Consider the following 17540-nt stretch of genomic DNA (forward strand, 5'->3'; position numbering starts at 1 on the left):
GGAATATTTCATTATGATATATGCATTAATGTTGAAAAGGGGTGTACGAGTAGATTTTGTACATTCCCCTGTGGTGTTGACTGAAGTCCAAGTCCTTCAGACTCAAGGGTGATGTACAGACTTTCATCAGTTATTTCCAGACATGACCACTTGTTTTTAGGCAGAGAATATTTTTACTATTAGGCATAAAAAAAAAAATGTTATGTTGGCGTAACCTGACCTACCCTAAAAAATACGGCCGACCCTGGATATTTTTATTTTTTTCAAGGGTAGGAATTTACTGATTAAAATCTACTAAAGACATAAAAATGAAATAAATGTAATTTTTTTAACATAATTTGATGTTGACATGTGCAATTCAGATAACTGCGAGACATGTTTTAATAAACCATTTTTTAATTGAATTGAATCGAATTGAATCGAATCAAGAGTTTAAAAATATTATACTATTTGTTGTGTGTAGCCTTGTTTTCTTTTGTTATCGTGTATACTACCGGCTTAAACAATTAGAAAACATGTAATTTTCATTGCTGGGAGGGGAAACAAATAATAATAAATCCCTACCTACCTACCTACCCTATTTTTGAGGGGCCCATTACGCCAACATGATTTATTACCTTATTTTTTTGCCTTAGGGATTGCCTGTATTTTAATGCTCTTAGCTGGATGACAAAACCAGATATCATATTGCTGTTGGTTTGTTATTTATTCATTTGTATTAATTACCATCCCAAATCTTCCATAATCTATCAAGAATTTCTTCATCCAAGCCTAAACATTTTAGTTTTGTACATTAAATTTTGGTTTTTACCCATACACCGATGTGTGTTAGCACTGTATACTCAGTACTTTCCCGAGTCCTGTGAAAAAATATCACAGGCATGTTACTTGGGTGGGATTCGAACCCACAACCTTTGCAATTCTAGAGCAGTATCTTACCAACTAGACTACCGAGGTTGCCCAGTAGCTAGAGGCAGTTCGAATCCTATGTTTTGGCAGCGGGTACCGCAACGATAATAAGAGATGTTAAATTTGCATCGGGGATAAAGAACATAAATTGTTTTTTTTTTAGTTTTGGTTCACCATACTGGTCAACTGTGATGGGCAGCCTGGTAAAAACAAATTGCAATCTCCAAGTCAAAATTAAAGCTACATATTGCCTGATTTCTATTTGTATTTATGAACTGTATTCAGTCACAACGTTGGCATGATCTCATTTCTGCAACTGATTATCTATGAAATTATACTTCCAAGTTTATTGAATTTTTTTGTAACCAAAACTTATTTTTTTAGACTTCAGGATGTTCTAACGTGGTTCGATTAATTAAAGTGTAAATCTAAATGTCTCCTGACGATGACTAGAGCAAGCTAGTCGAAACGTTGAGACCAATTCAGAACTGACTCCGCGGCAGTACAATTAATTACGATCCTATAAGCTAAAGTAGTAGTCCAGTCTATTTTCTATACCATCGGCCCTGGTAATAGTTAAAAAGCAGGACAGTTCTTTTCAGAACTGAGAAGTCTCCCGAACCTCCGATTATCTACTTCGCGGCTGTAGAATAAAGCAAGACAGTTCTCTAAGAACAACTCTACCGGGCAAGTAGATACACACATGGTGTTACTGCAAACCAAATATACATTGATACCTCACCATGCAATGCCTCAAATCCTATATAAATGCAGATTGCAAAAAAGAAAAGAAAAAATAAGATTTAGCACGTACGACCTTGGCTGAAATAGTTTTTAAATAAGAGCGCCCTCAATCTTCCAAGTCGAGAGTTCAGATTATGACAAGCCTTTGAAATGTATGTAGATGAGTAGAGATGGTATATAAACTGTATGCATGTACACGTATGTACGCGTATGAGGGAGTCAGCCAGACACAGAAAGTTTGTTGGCTCTAATCTTACCTGCTTCAACAACACACCTGTGTTAACAATGTGATTTTTATTTACAATGCATAAACTTGCAACCACTTCTCCATAATGCTTACAGTGTAAATATGCATGTAATAAATTGTGACAGTGAAATTTATTTGTCAGATCCACTTTAATGATTAATAGGATCCTTAGTACTAAAGGAACACGTTGCCTTGAATCAGTCGAGTTGGTCTTTGAAAAACGTTTGTGACCGTTTGTTATAAAATGCATTTGGGTAGAAAGATGTTGTAAAAGTAGAATACAATGATCCACACAAACATGTCTGCCTCGAAATTGCACGGGTTTCCTTTTACCTCGTCGACTAATACGGTTGGCCATTAATAAGAGTCAAATTTGTTAGTGATACTTGTGTGGATCATTATATTCTTCTTTTAAAATATCTTTCTAATCATGCATTTTATAACAAATGAATACAAACGCTTTTCAAAGACTAACTCGACCGATCCAAGGCAATGTGTTTCTTTACGTTTGCTACATGTATGATCTAGAGGTTCACAGATGCTATGTGACAAAAACTAACAATACCCTTTAAAGCCATTGGACCCTTTCGGTAAAAAGTGTTGTCCAAGGCCCACACTTTGTGTACCACAACTTCTATATCAAATAACAAACCTGTGAAAATTTAGGCTCAATCGGTCATCGGAGTCGGGAGAAAACAATGGAAAAACCCACCCTTGTTTCCGCGCGTTTCGCCGTGTCATGACATGTGTATGAAATAAATCCGTAATTCTCGTTAACAAGAATTTATATTGTTTTGCTGTTTTCTCAAAAAGTAAAGCATTTCATGGAATAATAATTCAAGAGAAGTCTTTCACCATTGCCTTCTGTAAACCCTGTAAGTTATTTGTAAATCTGTGAACTTTTACTTTTTTTTCTGAACCGAAAGGGTCCAATGGCTTTAATCCGAACACAGGATTCTCTGGATTAAGGGGAGCGTTCACACTACAATTTGGGGGAATAAAAATTCTTCCGGATTTACAAACCCAAACCAACCCACTGGGGTAACTTTTCTCTGGGTTAGATATTGCAGTGTAGAAGACATTTTGAATGGGTTGCAAATGATCAAAGGTAGGAAGTGTAAGAAGGGCTTGTTAGTATAAAATTGCGCTACTCGGGCTGGGACGTTTTGACCACAGGTTTTTTCAATGTGAGGAATTCGTCTGTGCCATCTAGGCGCCCTGGGCAGCTCGAACAGACTGATCGTGTTTTAGGTCGATGGCGTTAAGGTCGTCCATAAATTGTGATATGTTTACATGTAGGTGCAGCGAGGCTTCTACCCTATCAAAAGGATTCAGTTGGTTTTGTGGATTTAAGAAGGTAGCGAGAGGCACCTCAGGTCTCCGAAAAAGCATGGTCAATTAAACGTAGATGACGTCTCAGCAGGATTCAATCAGTTGTTATTAAAATGTAATAAAAACAATATTGTAGCTGTGTTTAGCAGGTCTTTTAATTAAGTCGCCAGGTCAAAACTAGTTTGAAAAGTAACAACTACTTTTAAGAAGCCTAACCTAGTTTAGAATGACCTATATTCACAGCTATTGGCCCCCATAACCTGTCAGAGCATAGGAACAATCATTTCTACATCAGTCAGTAATAAATGCAATCTGATACAGCCAAAGGAGTTGTGATAAACAAATCTACTTCATCATCCATTCTTATTACAGCTACAGGCTGAGATGTCCGAGGATGATTTACAGACTAAGCAATCCAGCACGCTTTACATCCGGTCAATCCCTCCCCTACTATACCCCGAACCTCCTCAAATATCCGGTTTTGACATCCCCATCTTTGTGATTGTCTTTAACACCTTAAATGCTAAAATGACAGCCTATGGGGAAAGCATGTGCGCTGAGTGTTTCAAAATGCCTACATACAAACACTGCTGGCAAGGTTACCTCATATCAAATCTGGCTCATCATGCACTTGTAGCTACCTGATGACAATCTCTTTTGATTCTCAGCCGCCACCCCCTCAACCCTTCTCCGCTGCCCCCGTGGCCCCTGCCCTGATTTAACTGGACTACTCCTCAGGTAAGAGTGACAGTGTAGGCGGCTTCACAGAGTGTGACTTGTTCACCGATAAAGAGAATGGGTCTCCATAGCCTGATAAATGTAGTAGGATTGAGGGTTTGAAGACAAATCCAAACAGAGTGGAAACAAACAGGAACGAGTGTTGGTGGAATTATTTTGGACGTTAGTCACCCAATTTGAGCATTTCCATGTCCAGATTAACAATGAAAGGCTCCCTCTGAAGTGACGTAGTTTTTGAGAAAGAAATAATTTTTCACAAATTTGGTTTTGAGACCTCGGAATTAGATTTTGAGGTCTCGAAATCAAGCATTTGAAAGCACAGCTGCGCGTGACAAGGGTGTTTTTTCTTTAATAGTTATCTCGCAACTTCGACGACCAATTGAGCTTAAATTTTCACAGGTTTGTTATTTTATGCTAGACTGGTCTTTAACAACTACCAATAGTGTCCAGTGTCCTTAGTGTCCATGAATTAGTTTCCTTGAAGCTGTTATTTCCTACATATCATTGTCTCCTTGGTACTTTCCTGATATAATTTTATTTCCATTTGCACCCGAAGGTTATTAAACTACTTGAGGCTCTAAAGAGTATGAAACTAAAGCTGGGTAGGTAAGGACCTCTCATTCACAGAAACTTGTCAATATAGAATTTGACAAATTCTACAGTGAGAAAAAGCACTTCTAAAAGATGCATTTTAAAGGCATATTTGGTAATGGAATCAAAAAACATTGATACTTAGACTTGATCAGTATACTTAGTGTAACTTTGTTTATCTTTCGAAAAAAACAAACTGAACACAGATCTGTAGAGCAATAAAAGCATGTATTATTTCAAAGAACTTGTTTGAAAGATTGAATATGGCCTTTGACCTCCTTAAAGCCATTGGACACTTTCGGTAAACAGTATTGTCCAAGGCCAACACTTCGTGTATCACAACTTATATATAAAATAACAAATCTGTGAAAATTTAGGCTCAATCAGTCATCGGAACGGGAAAACCAACCCTTGTTTCCGCACGTTTCACGGTGTCATGACATGTGTTTAAAATAAATCCGTAAATCTCGATATCGAGAATTGATATTGTTTTGATGTTTTCTCAAAAAGTAAAGCATTTCATGGAATAATATTTAAGAAAAGTCTTTCACCATTACCTTCTGTAAACCCTGTAAGTTATTTGTAAATCTGTGAACTTTTAATTTTGTTTCTGTTCCGAAAGTGTCCAATGGCTTTAAGCACAAAACCAATGGCAACCAAGCCGTGTACAAATAGTAAAAACCAAAATTCGTAAAGTACTCAAATCTGCCTAAACATGCCTTCCTTCATAAGGCATGTGTAGTGAGTGAAATCATGTTTTTACAAAAACACATTACAACTTATTTTTTCTCTAATGCGTGCAATATACAACAATTATGTTTACTAAGGTGCCAAAGCAGTAAAACTGCAAAAAAACTCATCTACCCATTTTTTCAATTCAGATATCTCCCCGCTCACTTTTTAAAGACACTGGACACTATTGGTAATTGTCAAAGACCAGTCTTCTCACTCGGTGTATCTCGCTGTACATATGCATAAAATAACAAACTTGTGAAAATTTGAGCTCAATTGGTTGTTGAAGTTGCGAGATAATAATGAAAGAAAAAACACCCTTGTCACAGAAAGTTGTTTGCTTTCAGATGTTTGATTTCGAGACCTCAAAATCTAATTCTGAGGTCTCGAAATCAAATTTGTGGAATATTACTTCCGTCTCGAAAACTACGTTACTTCAGAGGGAGCCGTTTCTCACACTGTTTAATACTATCAACAGCTCCCCATTACTCATTACCAAGTAAGGTTTTATGCTTATAACTATTTTGAGTAATTACCAATAGTGTCCACTGCCTTTAAGAAGCAACTATTTCTTGCTTTTGCTAAACAGGAATTAATATTGTTATACTGTACTTACACATATCAGACATACCCCATCGATTGTGTCTTCCATTATCCTCCTGCTGGGTTGTTATGTTGAAAAGTTTCACAGTTTTAAGTGAACTCACTTGGCCCAGATACTAGCCACCTTGCCAGTTAACATCTTATCAGATTTGAAACGGGAAACGTATTGCCTGGCAGTACATGTTGTTGTGTACACATATGAATTTAGTTCATAGCAGTAACGTGCCAGTTCCTTTTTGAGTTCAAGGCTTGAGGTACATTTAGAAGCCCATATGGACTATGTCCTTCCTGATAGTCAATTTTGGTGGAAACCACTTTGCTCACCACATAACTCATATTCATTAGGACTTTGTTATGATTTGTAATTTTAAAACTACTGAAGTGTGAAGTGGAAATTCTGCGGAAGAGGATTTGTTTGAAATCGGAAAGGAGTATGTGGTTGGTGGTCCACTTTCTTGCACACAATATTATTTCTCAGAAAGCATTTGGTAAAATAAGCCGAATAAACCGTCCCGGAGACTCATCCTATATTTGCACTTTGAAATACAAATAAAATAAATTGGTAGGGTTCATTGAGTTTTAACTACCATGAGCAAAGTTGTGGGGCCATCTTCACATGTGAATTACTTTCACCATTTGGTCATCCATTCCCAATAATGGTGCTTAGCAGCTTTTGACTTTTAGAAGTAAAAAAAATCCATTAGATACGTATGTAGTCTTACCAAAGAAATTATCTTAAGTTAATTCAAATAACTGATTCACATAGCAAGGGATAATTTAGTTCTGTTAAAGACATGATAGGTGCTAAACAGGACTACAATATGAAACAAAGGTATTTTAACATTATAATAAACCAAGGCTGGGTAAATGTTGTTATTTTCATAAAGTATTATACCGCCCGCAAGCATAGTGATTTGATTTCTATGTAGCGCCACCATTAGTCAGTACCGATTAATTCAGCTAGCACACAACATTTCTCAAAATATTTGGAGACAAACTTTTTACACAAAGTCAGCTCACCAATCAGCCAGTTTAAATCATGTCGAATGCTAATCTCCCAACAGCTGTTTCATGTGCACAGAATAATCCACATAAAACAGCCATCTCAAACATGATGTAGCTTTAAACAACAAACATCTCTTGGTTTGATGCGTCCAGCTTTCAAAAAATTTACAAAGATCTATCATATTAGAAGTACTCTTCCTAAATTCTGGAATTGACACTCAGGTAAAAAGAGGCATGTTATACAAGTTCTAGGATCATATAAACCAAGCCATACATGTACAGGCTCACTGGTTTACAAGTTAGGGTATACATACTACTGCTGTACCACCCTCAACTCAATAAGAAAAGAAAAGGTTTCACCCAATAAAGCGTGCCTTTATCAATGGACTATGAGTGCACTAGACCATTATCTTTTGAAGGGGGTAAAAATACGGTAATCAATCACTTTCATGTCAGTATTTGATGATAATGGGGAAAAAGTTACAAAAGAAAACCTTACAATCAGGACAAAATATCAACATAAAATGTTTGCAGTGTCAATTTAAAAAAAATCAAAAGACTGAGCCAAACATTTGCAAGCATCAAAAGTGATGCACAGGAAAAATAAAAATTAAAATAAAAATAAAAAGGTATTCTTGTTTATTCATGTAAACTGTCTAAGCCCACCAATATCCAAAACTATATATCTAATGTATTCTTTAACCCTGATGTAAAAATAATAAATAATATTGCAATACTTTCCCAAACTTTATTTATTAAACTGTATTTTGTATCATGTGGTTTGCCTTTAAAAGATGAAATTAAGTTTAATATCTAACATGGAATGCTACAGATGACTATGACCTACACAAGTATGATTATGTGTACTATTATCCTCCCCTGGAGCATGCCTGGAGCACTAGATCAAACACTCATCAGAATGGGAATGTACACAACTATTCAAATGAATTACGTTCAAACAATAGTTGGGGGCTCACAAGTTTACAATCTGTACCAGCCAGGGATAAAGTCCACAGTTTGCAATTTTGTGTTTTCTTCCTCTACCAAGAGCATGTATGTTGAAGATATCAAACCACCCCATGCACATAAGATGAGATTTAAAAAACCTAGACATGTTCACAACTCCCCAACACACATGTAACAAAACAACCTGTGGTATGTCCTTGCCTAACAATTGTAATAACCTACTCAACGTGCACGCAAAACTCATCAACTAGAAATTTACCAAACACACAAATCCAGCTTTGGTGTTTGTGTGGAAAGAAAACTTTCTTACCTGTTGATCATACTAATATTAAATCCTTCAATCAATACAGTTGGTGGTTGTAATCCTTTTTAAGAATGTTAAAATCAATCCAAGTTCACTCCAAAGATGCTCTAGTTCAATGATTCCATGGCATTGGTTGCGATGTCTTCACTGCTCAAAAGTTTCAGAATACCAAAATGGGTGTGTGTTGTCTTCCAAGTGCAGGGATCAAGAGCTTGACTGCAGTAGGGTATGTACTTGGTGGTGTTTATCTATCGGACAGGGTGTAAACAGTCAGGGCTAACTGACCTTTGTGGGTTTATCATCGGCCGTCATCTTGAGTCAATCAAACCCCAACCTAACAACAGGAGTGTGTTATATTGCCCCCGCCAGTAGCCTCCCAGTGTGTACACATCAAAATCCTATCTAATATTCATAGACGCCCGCTTGTTCAAACGCAAAACTCAAATCTTTATAGAAAAAAAGTTGCTCTTGTCTTGTATGATGTGTATGATACGTCGCTGTGATGGTTGGCACCAGGTATTGCTGTGTGGTGTTATATGATTCTGGTATCATAGACTTGTCAAGGGGCTTTTGTAATCAAACAAAAACACTTCAAGGACAGGACTAAAGTCCGGCCTATCCTACATTTCAATGAAAGATTGGATTCCACATCTCATAATAAATTTTAAGTTAATAAGTAAAGAAAAGATTTCTGCTATCAAGAATAGTATAATGCGGGATTCGTAATGTGACCTGCATTCCAAAACAAGTTCACTTAATGGAACAATTATTTTAAAAAGTGAACAAGTGAAAATATCGTAACGGCAAGTGTAATGATTCGAATGAACAATTTAAACTATCAGCAATGAATTACCAAAGGCCAAAAGGTTGCATGCATACAAAATAACTCACTGGTTAAATGTATGTAACCGATGCTAATAACTGATAATTGATTTCGAGCTCATGTTACAAATTGTTCTTCAAGTTGATGAAAACAAAAGACTGGCTGCAAATATTCATTACAAACTTCCTTTTCTAAATCAAAGCTTACAACAACTACATGTAGCTGACCAAACAACACTCTTTGAAAGTTAAAAAGAATTGATAAGTTAAAATAAAGTTGTGAACTTGGTGATTTATGAAGTAAATTTATTGTTTGATTATTGTGTGAATTTGGTGATTTCATTCCTTTTTTGGTGCTCTGAAATTTATCTTCTGGTAAACAAAACTTAATAAGCAAACCTAAAACATATTTAAGGTTCTAAATAATCAAAAGAGCAAAAAACTGTGTCAGAAACAGTGCTACAACTAGAACAAGTTTATGGTCAGAGGGAAAGAAATCAATACAGGCAAATGAACTTGGGGACGCTATAGAGACTGGGCTACAGTCAGCAGCCAGTCAGAAGCCAACCAACAGGGGGTAGACGCAATATTTGCAATCTGATCCCATCGGACTAGGTTGGAAACCTACTGTGGTTAAAGTTTCTCTAAGAATCTGCTCACATCCTCAGGTGTCAATATAATTGTTAACTAACCCAAGGTTGGAGAAACTTGCCCTAGGATAACACAATAGGGGGTGCTTCCTACAACAACTGAGTCACGATAGAGACTTGTAATCTTACCACATCATTAGAGAAAATGCATTTTAAGATGATGGACTTTAAAGGGATATTGCCCAACAATTATCTATGGAAGAGTAAATTCATCCAAACCCTCTGGTTTTTACACACCAATCAATCAACCTGTGAACATTTCATTGAATAATGAATGATTTGGAATTGAACAAAAAAAACATTTACAAGAGCAGGACTTGAACCAACAACCTACAGATTAACATGCTGGTGCTTTACCAACTGAGCTTCTACTATAAAGCCTTTTGCTGGTGGTCTCCTTATTCTGTCAATATCTTTTTTAGGGGGGGGGGGGGGTGGGGTGAACCAAGTGTTGTTGACAATGAAATAAAAAGCTCATTTGTCAAGAAGATTCTCACTTTTACTTCCCCCCCCCCTTACCCCCTTTGATTGACCGAAATCGAGCAATGGTCATTAGGGAGATCTACAAAATAAACTATTCACTTTTCAGAACCACCCTAACTCATTTAGAGAGAGTCATTACATGGTGTTACCACAAACCTTTCCATATTTACTTTTAGATGGAAGTACTTCCATAGTGGATTGGTAAGGGTGTTAAGATTATAACCAGACAGCTTTTTGGGTTGAAAATCCCATACATTGTTTAGGGGTAACTTTAAGAAGTTTGTGCCTTGTGGGGGAGGCTTTGTTTCGAAGTGGCTTGGGTTTCCAAGCTGAAAGTTACTTGGATTCATAATGACTCATCGAGTTGTAACATTAGAAACTAGTATGATTCATCAGTGGGTTTTTGAAGAGTGTATACATTTCCAATTCAATCTACACTACCTAACCGTCTGGCTTAAAGGCAGTGGACAAAGGCTTTTGGTAATTGTCAAAGACCAATCTTCTCACTAGGTGTATCTTAACATATGCATAAAATAACGAACCTGTGAAAATTTGAGCTCAATTGGTCGCCGAAGTTGCGAGATATGAATGAAATAAAAAACACCCTTGTCACACGACGTTGTGTGCTTTCAGATGCTTGATTTCGAGACCTCAAACTCTAAACTTGACGTCTTGAAATCAAATTCGTGGAAAATTACTCCTTTCCTGAAAACTACGTCACTTCAGAGGGAGCCGTTTCTCACAATGTGTTATACTATCAACCTCTCCCCATTACTCGTTACCAAGTGAGGTTTTATGCTGATAATTATTTTGAGTAATTACCAACAGTGTCCACTGCCTTTAATCAATTAATAAAACAAAACATGATGGGAGGAAAACGTAAATGGTGAATCACTAAGCACGTAGGAACTCACAAGCTAGTATACACACAAAGGCTCTGCTCTGGGATTCGAACCAGGGTCCACAACGTTGACAGGCAGGGAAGTAACAACTAAGCCAATCTGATGTATTACTGTCAAGATGGCTTTACAAGCATTGGTGTAGAACAAATAACCAACAACCAGCAATGTTCATTCTAAAAGCTAGGAGTCTATCAAGTTAACAGAGTTTGACCTTATTAGCTTTGACAACAAGAAAGAGCTGTTGGGGTTCAAACTTCTGAAAGTGAACACAGTTGTTGAACATGTACTTCTAGAAAAAAAACTTACTGTTTAACCACATTTTGACTCACTCAATGTTTGAAGAGAATTGAGAGCTTCAACAGTTTCAAAGTTTACAATAGTTAATAGTTTAATTCATGTGTTGCTGTCCTGGGGTTCCTGTTTTGCGTCAGATAAAATTGAGGTCTGAAACTCTTACTGGAAGTCATTAAGAAACTGTTAGATCGCTATTCTTGAAAACTTATTCACAAGTTAAACAAGTTTTTGTTTAAATCTTATGGGGATTTAATTTACTTTAGACATCTTTCCTGAAGTTGAACTGAACGATCACAAGAAACAAACAAAAACGCCTCCTCCTTATTGAATGAATCTAATAATAATAATGAAAATAACAAGACTTGTAATGCGCATGTATCCACCCTGCTGGGTGTTCAAAACAGACACAACAAAATTAGTCCTTGAAAACCTGTGACATAAGATAAGTTTTGAGGAGAGATTTGAATTTTGTGGTACAAAGACAAGATCTAAGATTAAGTGGTAGAGAGTTCCAGATGCGTGGCGCAGCTGAAGAAAAAGACCTGTCACCCCATCTTAGTGACTAATGAAGAAAAGAACAAGACCAATTAGTTATAAATTACTCAAGAACACGACTTAAGACTTATTAATCTTCTGTAGCACTAATTAATTTATTTATATATTGACTAATTCAGTTTGTGCATTTCTAATCTTGTTATTTGCTTAGTAAAAATAAACCATTTTCAAAGACTTAATTACATCACTCGATTGTCAGTGTGTTGGTTAATCGTTAAAATATATGACAAACAAAGATTAGTAAAATCAAACTATTTTTTCAGTATAGGAACCAAGTTATGTTTTCAGTGTTTATGTGGTAAAATACAGCGCCTGTCACATTAACATCCATCTTGACTTCTCCTTCAAGTCATGCATTACCAATATTCTAAAAAAAAATTGTATCATTTATAGTAAACTTGACTCTAGAGATATGGGAGTCTCTTGTGTTTAACACCCTACGGAGAGTTCTTCATTAGGTATTTTAAGAAGCCAATTTCAAAATTCCAATTCTACCCTAAAGCTTAATGAATTGCCAATCTATCTTTGAGGAATGCAACCACTAAAAGTTCAAGGTCTTCTTCCATACTCAGAAGAGTTTTCAAGTTATTAGTCCTCCATGTTTGTCACTCAGAATTCCACAGTAATTTTTGTTTTCCAAGAAGGTTCTTACTGAAGCTCTTGCCAAGGCTACCTATTTAATCCAATCCCATGGCATTCACCTGGGGTGAACCTGTGTTCGGGAGACACAAGCACGCAGCAGTGATAGTGGTACCACTTGAAGAAAAACAAATTCCTTCGGTAAAGTGGAGGGAGCTGCCTTGTGTCAGAAAGCGTGATCTGAGATTGAGAGTTGTGGAACCCCTGCTGAGAGATACTATGTGCTAGGAAAGCTGACTAGACCATTGAGTTATAGCATGTACAACATTATATATCATTGATCAACCAATATCTATCAGAAAGATTTTCATCAAAATCAAACAACACTTTTACGACCCATTGTTAAAGAATGCATGATAATCTGTATTATTGTTTGTTTTGGGGTTTGTTTGTTTGTTTTGGGGTTTGTTTGTTTGTTTGTTTTGATTTTGTCCTTCAGTTGGTAATTTGGTATATCAAAAAGCATCCATGGGTCAATATCGCTGATTGTTTAATAGATGTTTAATATCTAGTTGGTAGGACACTGCTCTAGATTGCAAAGGTCATGGGTTCGAATCCCATCCGAGTGATACGCATGTGACTTTTTTTCACAGAACTCTGGAAAGTACCGAGTATACAGTATAACACACATCGGTCAACAATTTGACTCCCATAAGTGGCCGACTGTGTTAGTCAACGAGGTAAAAGGAAAACCGTGCAATTTCGAGGCATGTTTGTGTGGATTATTGTATTCAACTTTTACAACATCTTTCTAACCATATACATTTTATAATAAACGGTTACAAATGCTTTTTATAGACCAACTCGACCAATCCAAGGCAACGTGTTCTTTTAAGTTGTGCACCTTTATCCAGTGGCAAGTGTGACAATTATTTACATTTTATTTACATGTCTTTGTTTAAACTAGACAGTTTGAATGAATTATAATGTTGACCCAAATCAGTTCAGATGATCTTTGTCATGTCTTTGCTTAAACTGGACTATTTGAATGAATTATAATGTTGACCCAAATCAGTTCAGATGATCTCTGTCATCAGTTTCCTTCATACCCAGCAGCAGCTCCTACCAAGCAGGCACAGACCAAAATATACAAACACACCGAAATTACATTAAAATAATAAAATCAAGTACACTGTGGTCACCATCAACAATCTCCCACTCAAAAGTGAAAAGCTAACCGCAACAAGACCACAGGGCTGTGGTCTTTCCCCACAAATCTGTTTGTTGCTATTGTACAAATATTGTGCTGCTTGAGGCGACAGGTAATTCTTGTAAACTGTCATTAGGTTTAACATCAAGCTTGCTTGACTGACTTACTATTGATTATCTGTGTGCAAATTCACACTCAATTGGAATTATTAGTTGCTGATGGCGACAGATATTTCTTTAAAGTACCATTTGGCCTTTGAATCAGGTGCCATCAATAGTTTAATTTTACAGGTCTCGCCTGCGTTTTGTTTGTGTTGAAGATTTCAACCCAAAGTTTTTCTTCACATCTGTCATGTATGTTCTTGACGAAACATTTACAAACAAATTTAGGATAGTCAGAGACAGGCTTAGAAATAAGCATTGACCAAGATCATAATAATAATAATAATAATAATAATAATATCAAAGTCTTATATAGCGCACGTACCAAACAAGGTACTCAAGGCGCTGAGTATATACAAACTTTCAGAAAGATAGGTAATTGCAGTGATTAATTTTGAGACCCAATTATTTAGCACCTTATAAGGGTTTACAAGATGCTACGGCGCATACAGCAGCCACAGCCAGGAACACTAGGGCGAACCCCTTCTCTTTTTGAAGAGTGTACTGGGTTCTTTTACATGCGTTACACAACACATGGGACCAACGGCTTTACGTCCCATCCGAAGGAAAAGCAATGGTTTAAAAGTGTCTTGCTTAAGGACACGGGTGTCACGGCTGGAGATTCGAACCCACACTCTGCTGATCAGAAACACCAGAGTTTGAATTCGGTGCTCTTAACCGCTCGGCCACGACACTTCCACATGGCAGATGTGCTTTAGTAGCCTTGGTGCCCCTTTAAACAGTTCCTTTAACAGAAATTCCCATCAAAACATAAAACTCACTTCTACAAGGATTTACTTTTTCTGTTTAGTTTTTGTTACATGATTTGGTATAGTTATTGGTTTACAAATGTATCATCAAAGTAGGTTAACTTCATCAACTTTAAAATTGATATTCCATTCATTTTTGTCAAAGATTAAAAAGTATTCTCCGGAAGACGAGCAGTTTTACACTTTCAAATTTTACACTTGGTTGTACCAGCAAGTTAACTATTAAGGGAATAAAAGAATAGGCGACAAGTTATTAAACGGCCATTTACCCTGCAAGGTTTTAAACGGCCGTTTAAGAATGAGTCTCTACTCTTTTATTCCCATTCATAAATGCCCTTGTTAAAAGCAAAATTATCTCACGTTATAGAGAATGTTACACTGTTTCGTTTGCAAATTTAAAAAAACTTTTGTAAAAATGTTTTGTGCGCGTCGGTCGGTGTGCATACCCGCTATACACACAAATTACGTGCTGTTACTAATAGCTATGAATTGCGTTCCGGGTAATTTAAATTGGCGTACATTAGCTTGCGTGCCCAACACGCGAAGCCAGCCGGGACTAAACAGCTTCAGCTGTGTCCTTATCAACCGTTTACACACCCCCACATGACACGCTCTCCACCAATATGATTAGAGAAACTGTCCAGGGTATTTATGAATAAGGGCTTAAAACTTCTCATATCAACACTGAGACTCAGGGCCTACTTACATGTAGTACTTTTGATTGTATTCATTTAGAAAAAGTTGTCTCTGATGATGTGATACTCAAAACACTTCTCATAAGTCTCCATTGATCAAGTTGCACATCTGAGATATTAATTGAAACAAAGGAATTAAACTGCCTTTTGAAACCCTACTTTGACTCGACACCACGGGATCTGTATTAATCAGCACAATACATAGCGTATCATGTTTAAAATACTGCAGGAAGTCTCATCTTGGAAAATTGACAGGTTTAACCAGATGGTCTGGTCTATATCAAGACTGCTAAATTTATAACCCAAGTTAAGAAACTGACAATAAAACTCTGTTAAGTGTGCCCAGAATGGAATTTCCTATGAGAGTATGTTTTAATGTTGTCACTAAATCCTAAAGCCAAGCTCTTTTACATACCTAACCACTTCATGTTGGTATTTTGAAGAAAATGCCCTGCATGTTTTTGTTTTTTTTAGTTTATGGAGCTTATGAAATACTTGTTTTCCACTGAAAATATCATTGCCACATTAAAACACTGACTTGACAAAGGAAAGACAACAGAGGGTCTTATAATTAACACTGAGATTTGCTTTTGTCTTGTACGGAAATATAAAGAATAAGTAGGCACTCACTGTGCATCGTGCAAAACCTCGGCCACGAGCCATGGGCCGATAATCTTCCATGGTAAGCTGGAATCTTGGAATGCTCAGACTTACCTCCCATTGAGCTTAATACAATGATACCAATGGTGGATGCCTGTCCTTTCTTGCATGCCGCATTTGTACATACAAAAGGTCTAACATTTGGATACATGCAATAACTCTCATGAAAAAGGGAAAGTATGAGCATAGGTTCCAGAACCATGTATCCCTCTTTGTGCAGGTGGAACGAAGCATAGCATTTAAGGAGCATGCTAGAGAATGGAACCAACGACAGTCGTCCAAAGGATGCAATATACAAACAATTAGGGTGCTCCGATGTTGTTCCAGGTGTAGAAAATGTTCCGCTGTAGGCCAGTCCAGAAAAAAATTGGTGTGTATCATCCGGAGTAGTAAGATTCAGTATTAGAGTAAACAGAAATGTAAATCAAAAATATCAAATATCTTACCATCCAAATCGTCAAATTAAACATACATAAACTTAATTTATTTTTACCTTGGCCACATCATAAGAACCTTTTAAAACTGTTAAATTGTAGATTTTTGTTATAACCTCACACACTCAGAGAATATTTTACACTGATCTGCGTTGACTGCTTTACAATCAAACAGGAAAGGTCTAATAACAGCCTATATACTAAATTCTTTGATTCTGATTCCAGAAACACATTTTGAAAACTTATTAATTTATTGTTTCTAAAGTAAATGAACTTTTGTAAAGGATCACAGGAGGGGGGAAGTATAGGGAGATGGGGAAATGAAATCTGATAAAAGATGAATTACCTTTTTCCTAAGGCGGCTCCCGGCCAGTTCCTTCACATGAAACATCCCACTCCCATAGAGAGGCAACTGTTTGCAAAACTCAACGTACATCTGCTTTGCCCTTGAACTCCGCTCCGAGGGATCATGTACATCCACCAGAGCGCTGGAGTAACACTGAAAACACCTCTTAGCAGACTTCTGCACAGCCCGGATGTTAGTATACCCGCGGGGAAGGCATCTCTTCACCCTATCCAGGCAGAGTTTCTCCGCTGCCTCCTCAGGAATGCCAGCTGTGGAGTGTGAGGAGATAGCAGTTGGGCCACCTCCAGATAAGACAACTCCGGTCCGTAATGGACTGTCCTCAGTATTGGGGACTTTACATGGCCCAGAGGTCTTCAAGATTCCATATCTGTCATCTGAGCTAAGACCCGGATGAGGATGCTGATGACCAAGGTGAAGCGTGCCATCTGTGGTGGAGGAACCCTGACGGCTAAATGTTGCATCCTCAAGAAAATCATCAATAATGGGTGTCTCAACGTCCTCAGCAGGGAGATCCAATGTAACGGTCGGGAGACCCATGACAGTCTGCTGGGTAGTCAGAGCCATCATCTGTTGCTGGTGGTGTTGATGATGGGGTTGGCTAGACAAGGCTTGGCCTGGTGAGTCAGAGAGCAGCTGCAGAGCAGCTAGTTTCACTGCATCCTCCTGACTGCATGGGAGATGCTCCTCAATAATCTCTCTGTTCAACTGAGATTAGAAACAAAGCAAAAACAATTTTTGAAAGAGTGTTTGCAGCTTTCACAACCAACCCACACAATACTTTTGACAG

General features: G+C 37.3%; 1 protein-coding gene across 1 annotated transcript in view; it reads right to left on the reverse strand.

Moving 5' to 3' along the window:
- The window catches only part of LOC139940429 (uncharacterized), a 141305-nt gene that overhangs the window by 60830 nt on the left and 62935 nt on the right, over positions 1 to 17540 (reverse strand). The window contains exon 9 of the mRNA XM_071936671.1: positions 16733 to 17458. Within this exon, the coding sequence (XP_071792772.1) occupies positions 16733 to 17458 (726 nt within the window). The remainder of the gene's footprint in view (positions 1 to 16732; positions 17459 to 17540) is intronic.

Source organism: Asterias amurensis, chromosome 8 (genome assembly GCF_032118995.1).
Source record: "Asterias amurensis chromosome 8, ASM3211899v1".
Taxonomy (NCBI): Eukaryota; Metazoa; Echinodermata; class Asteroidea; order Forcipulatida; family Asteriidae; genus Asterias; species Asterias amurensis.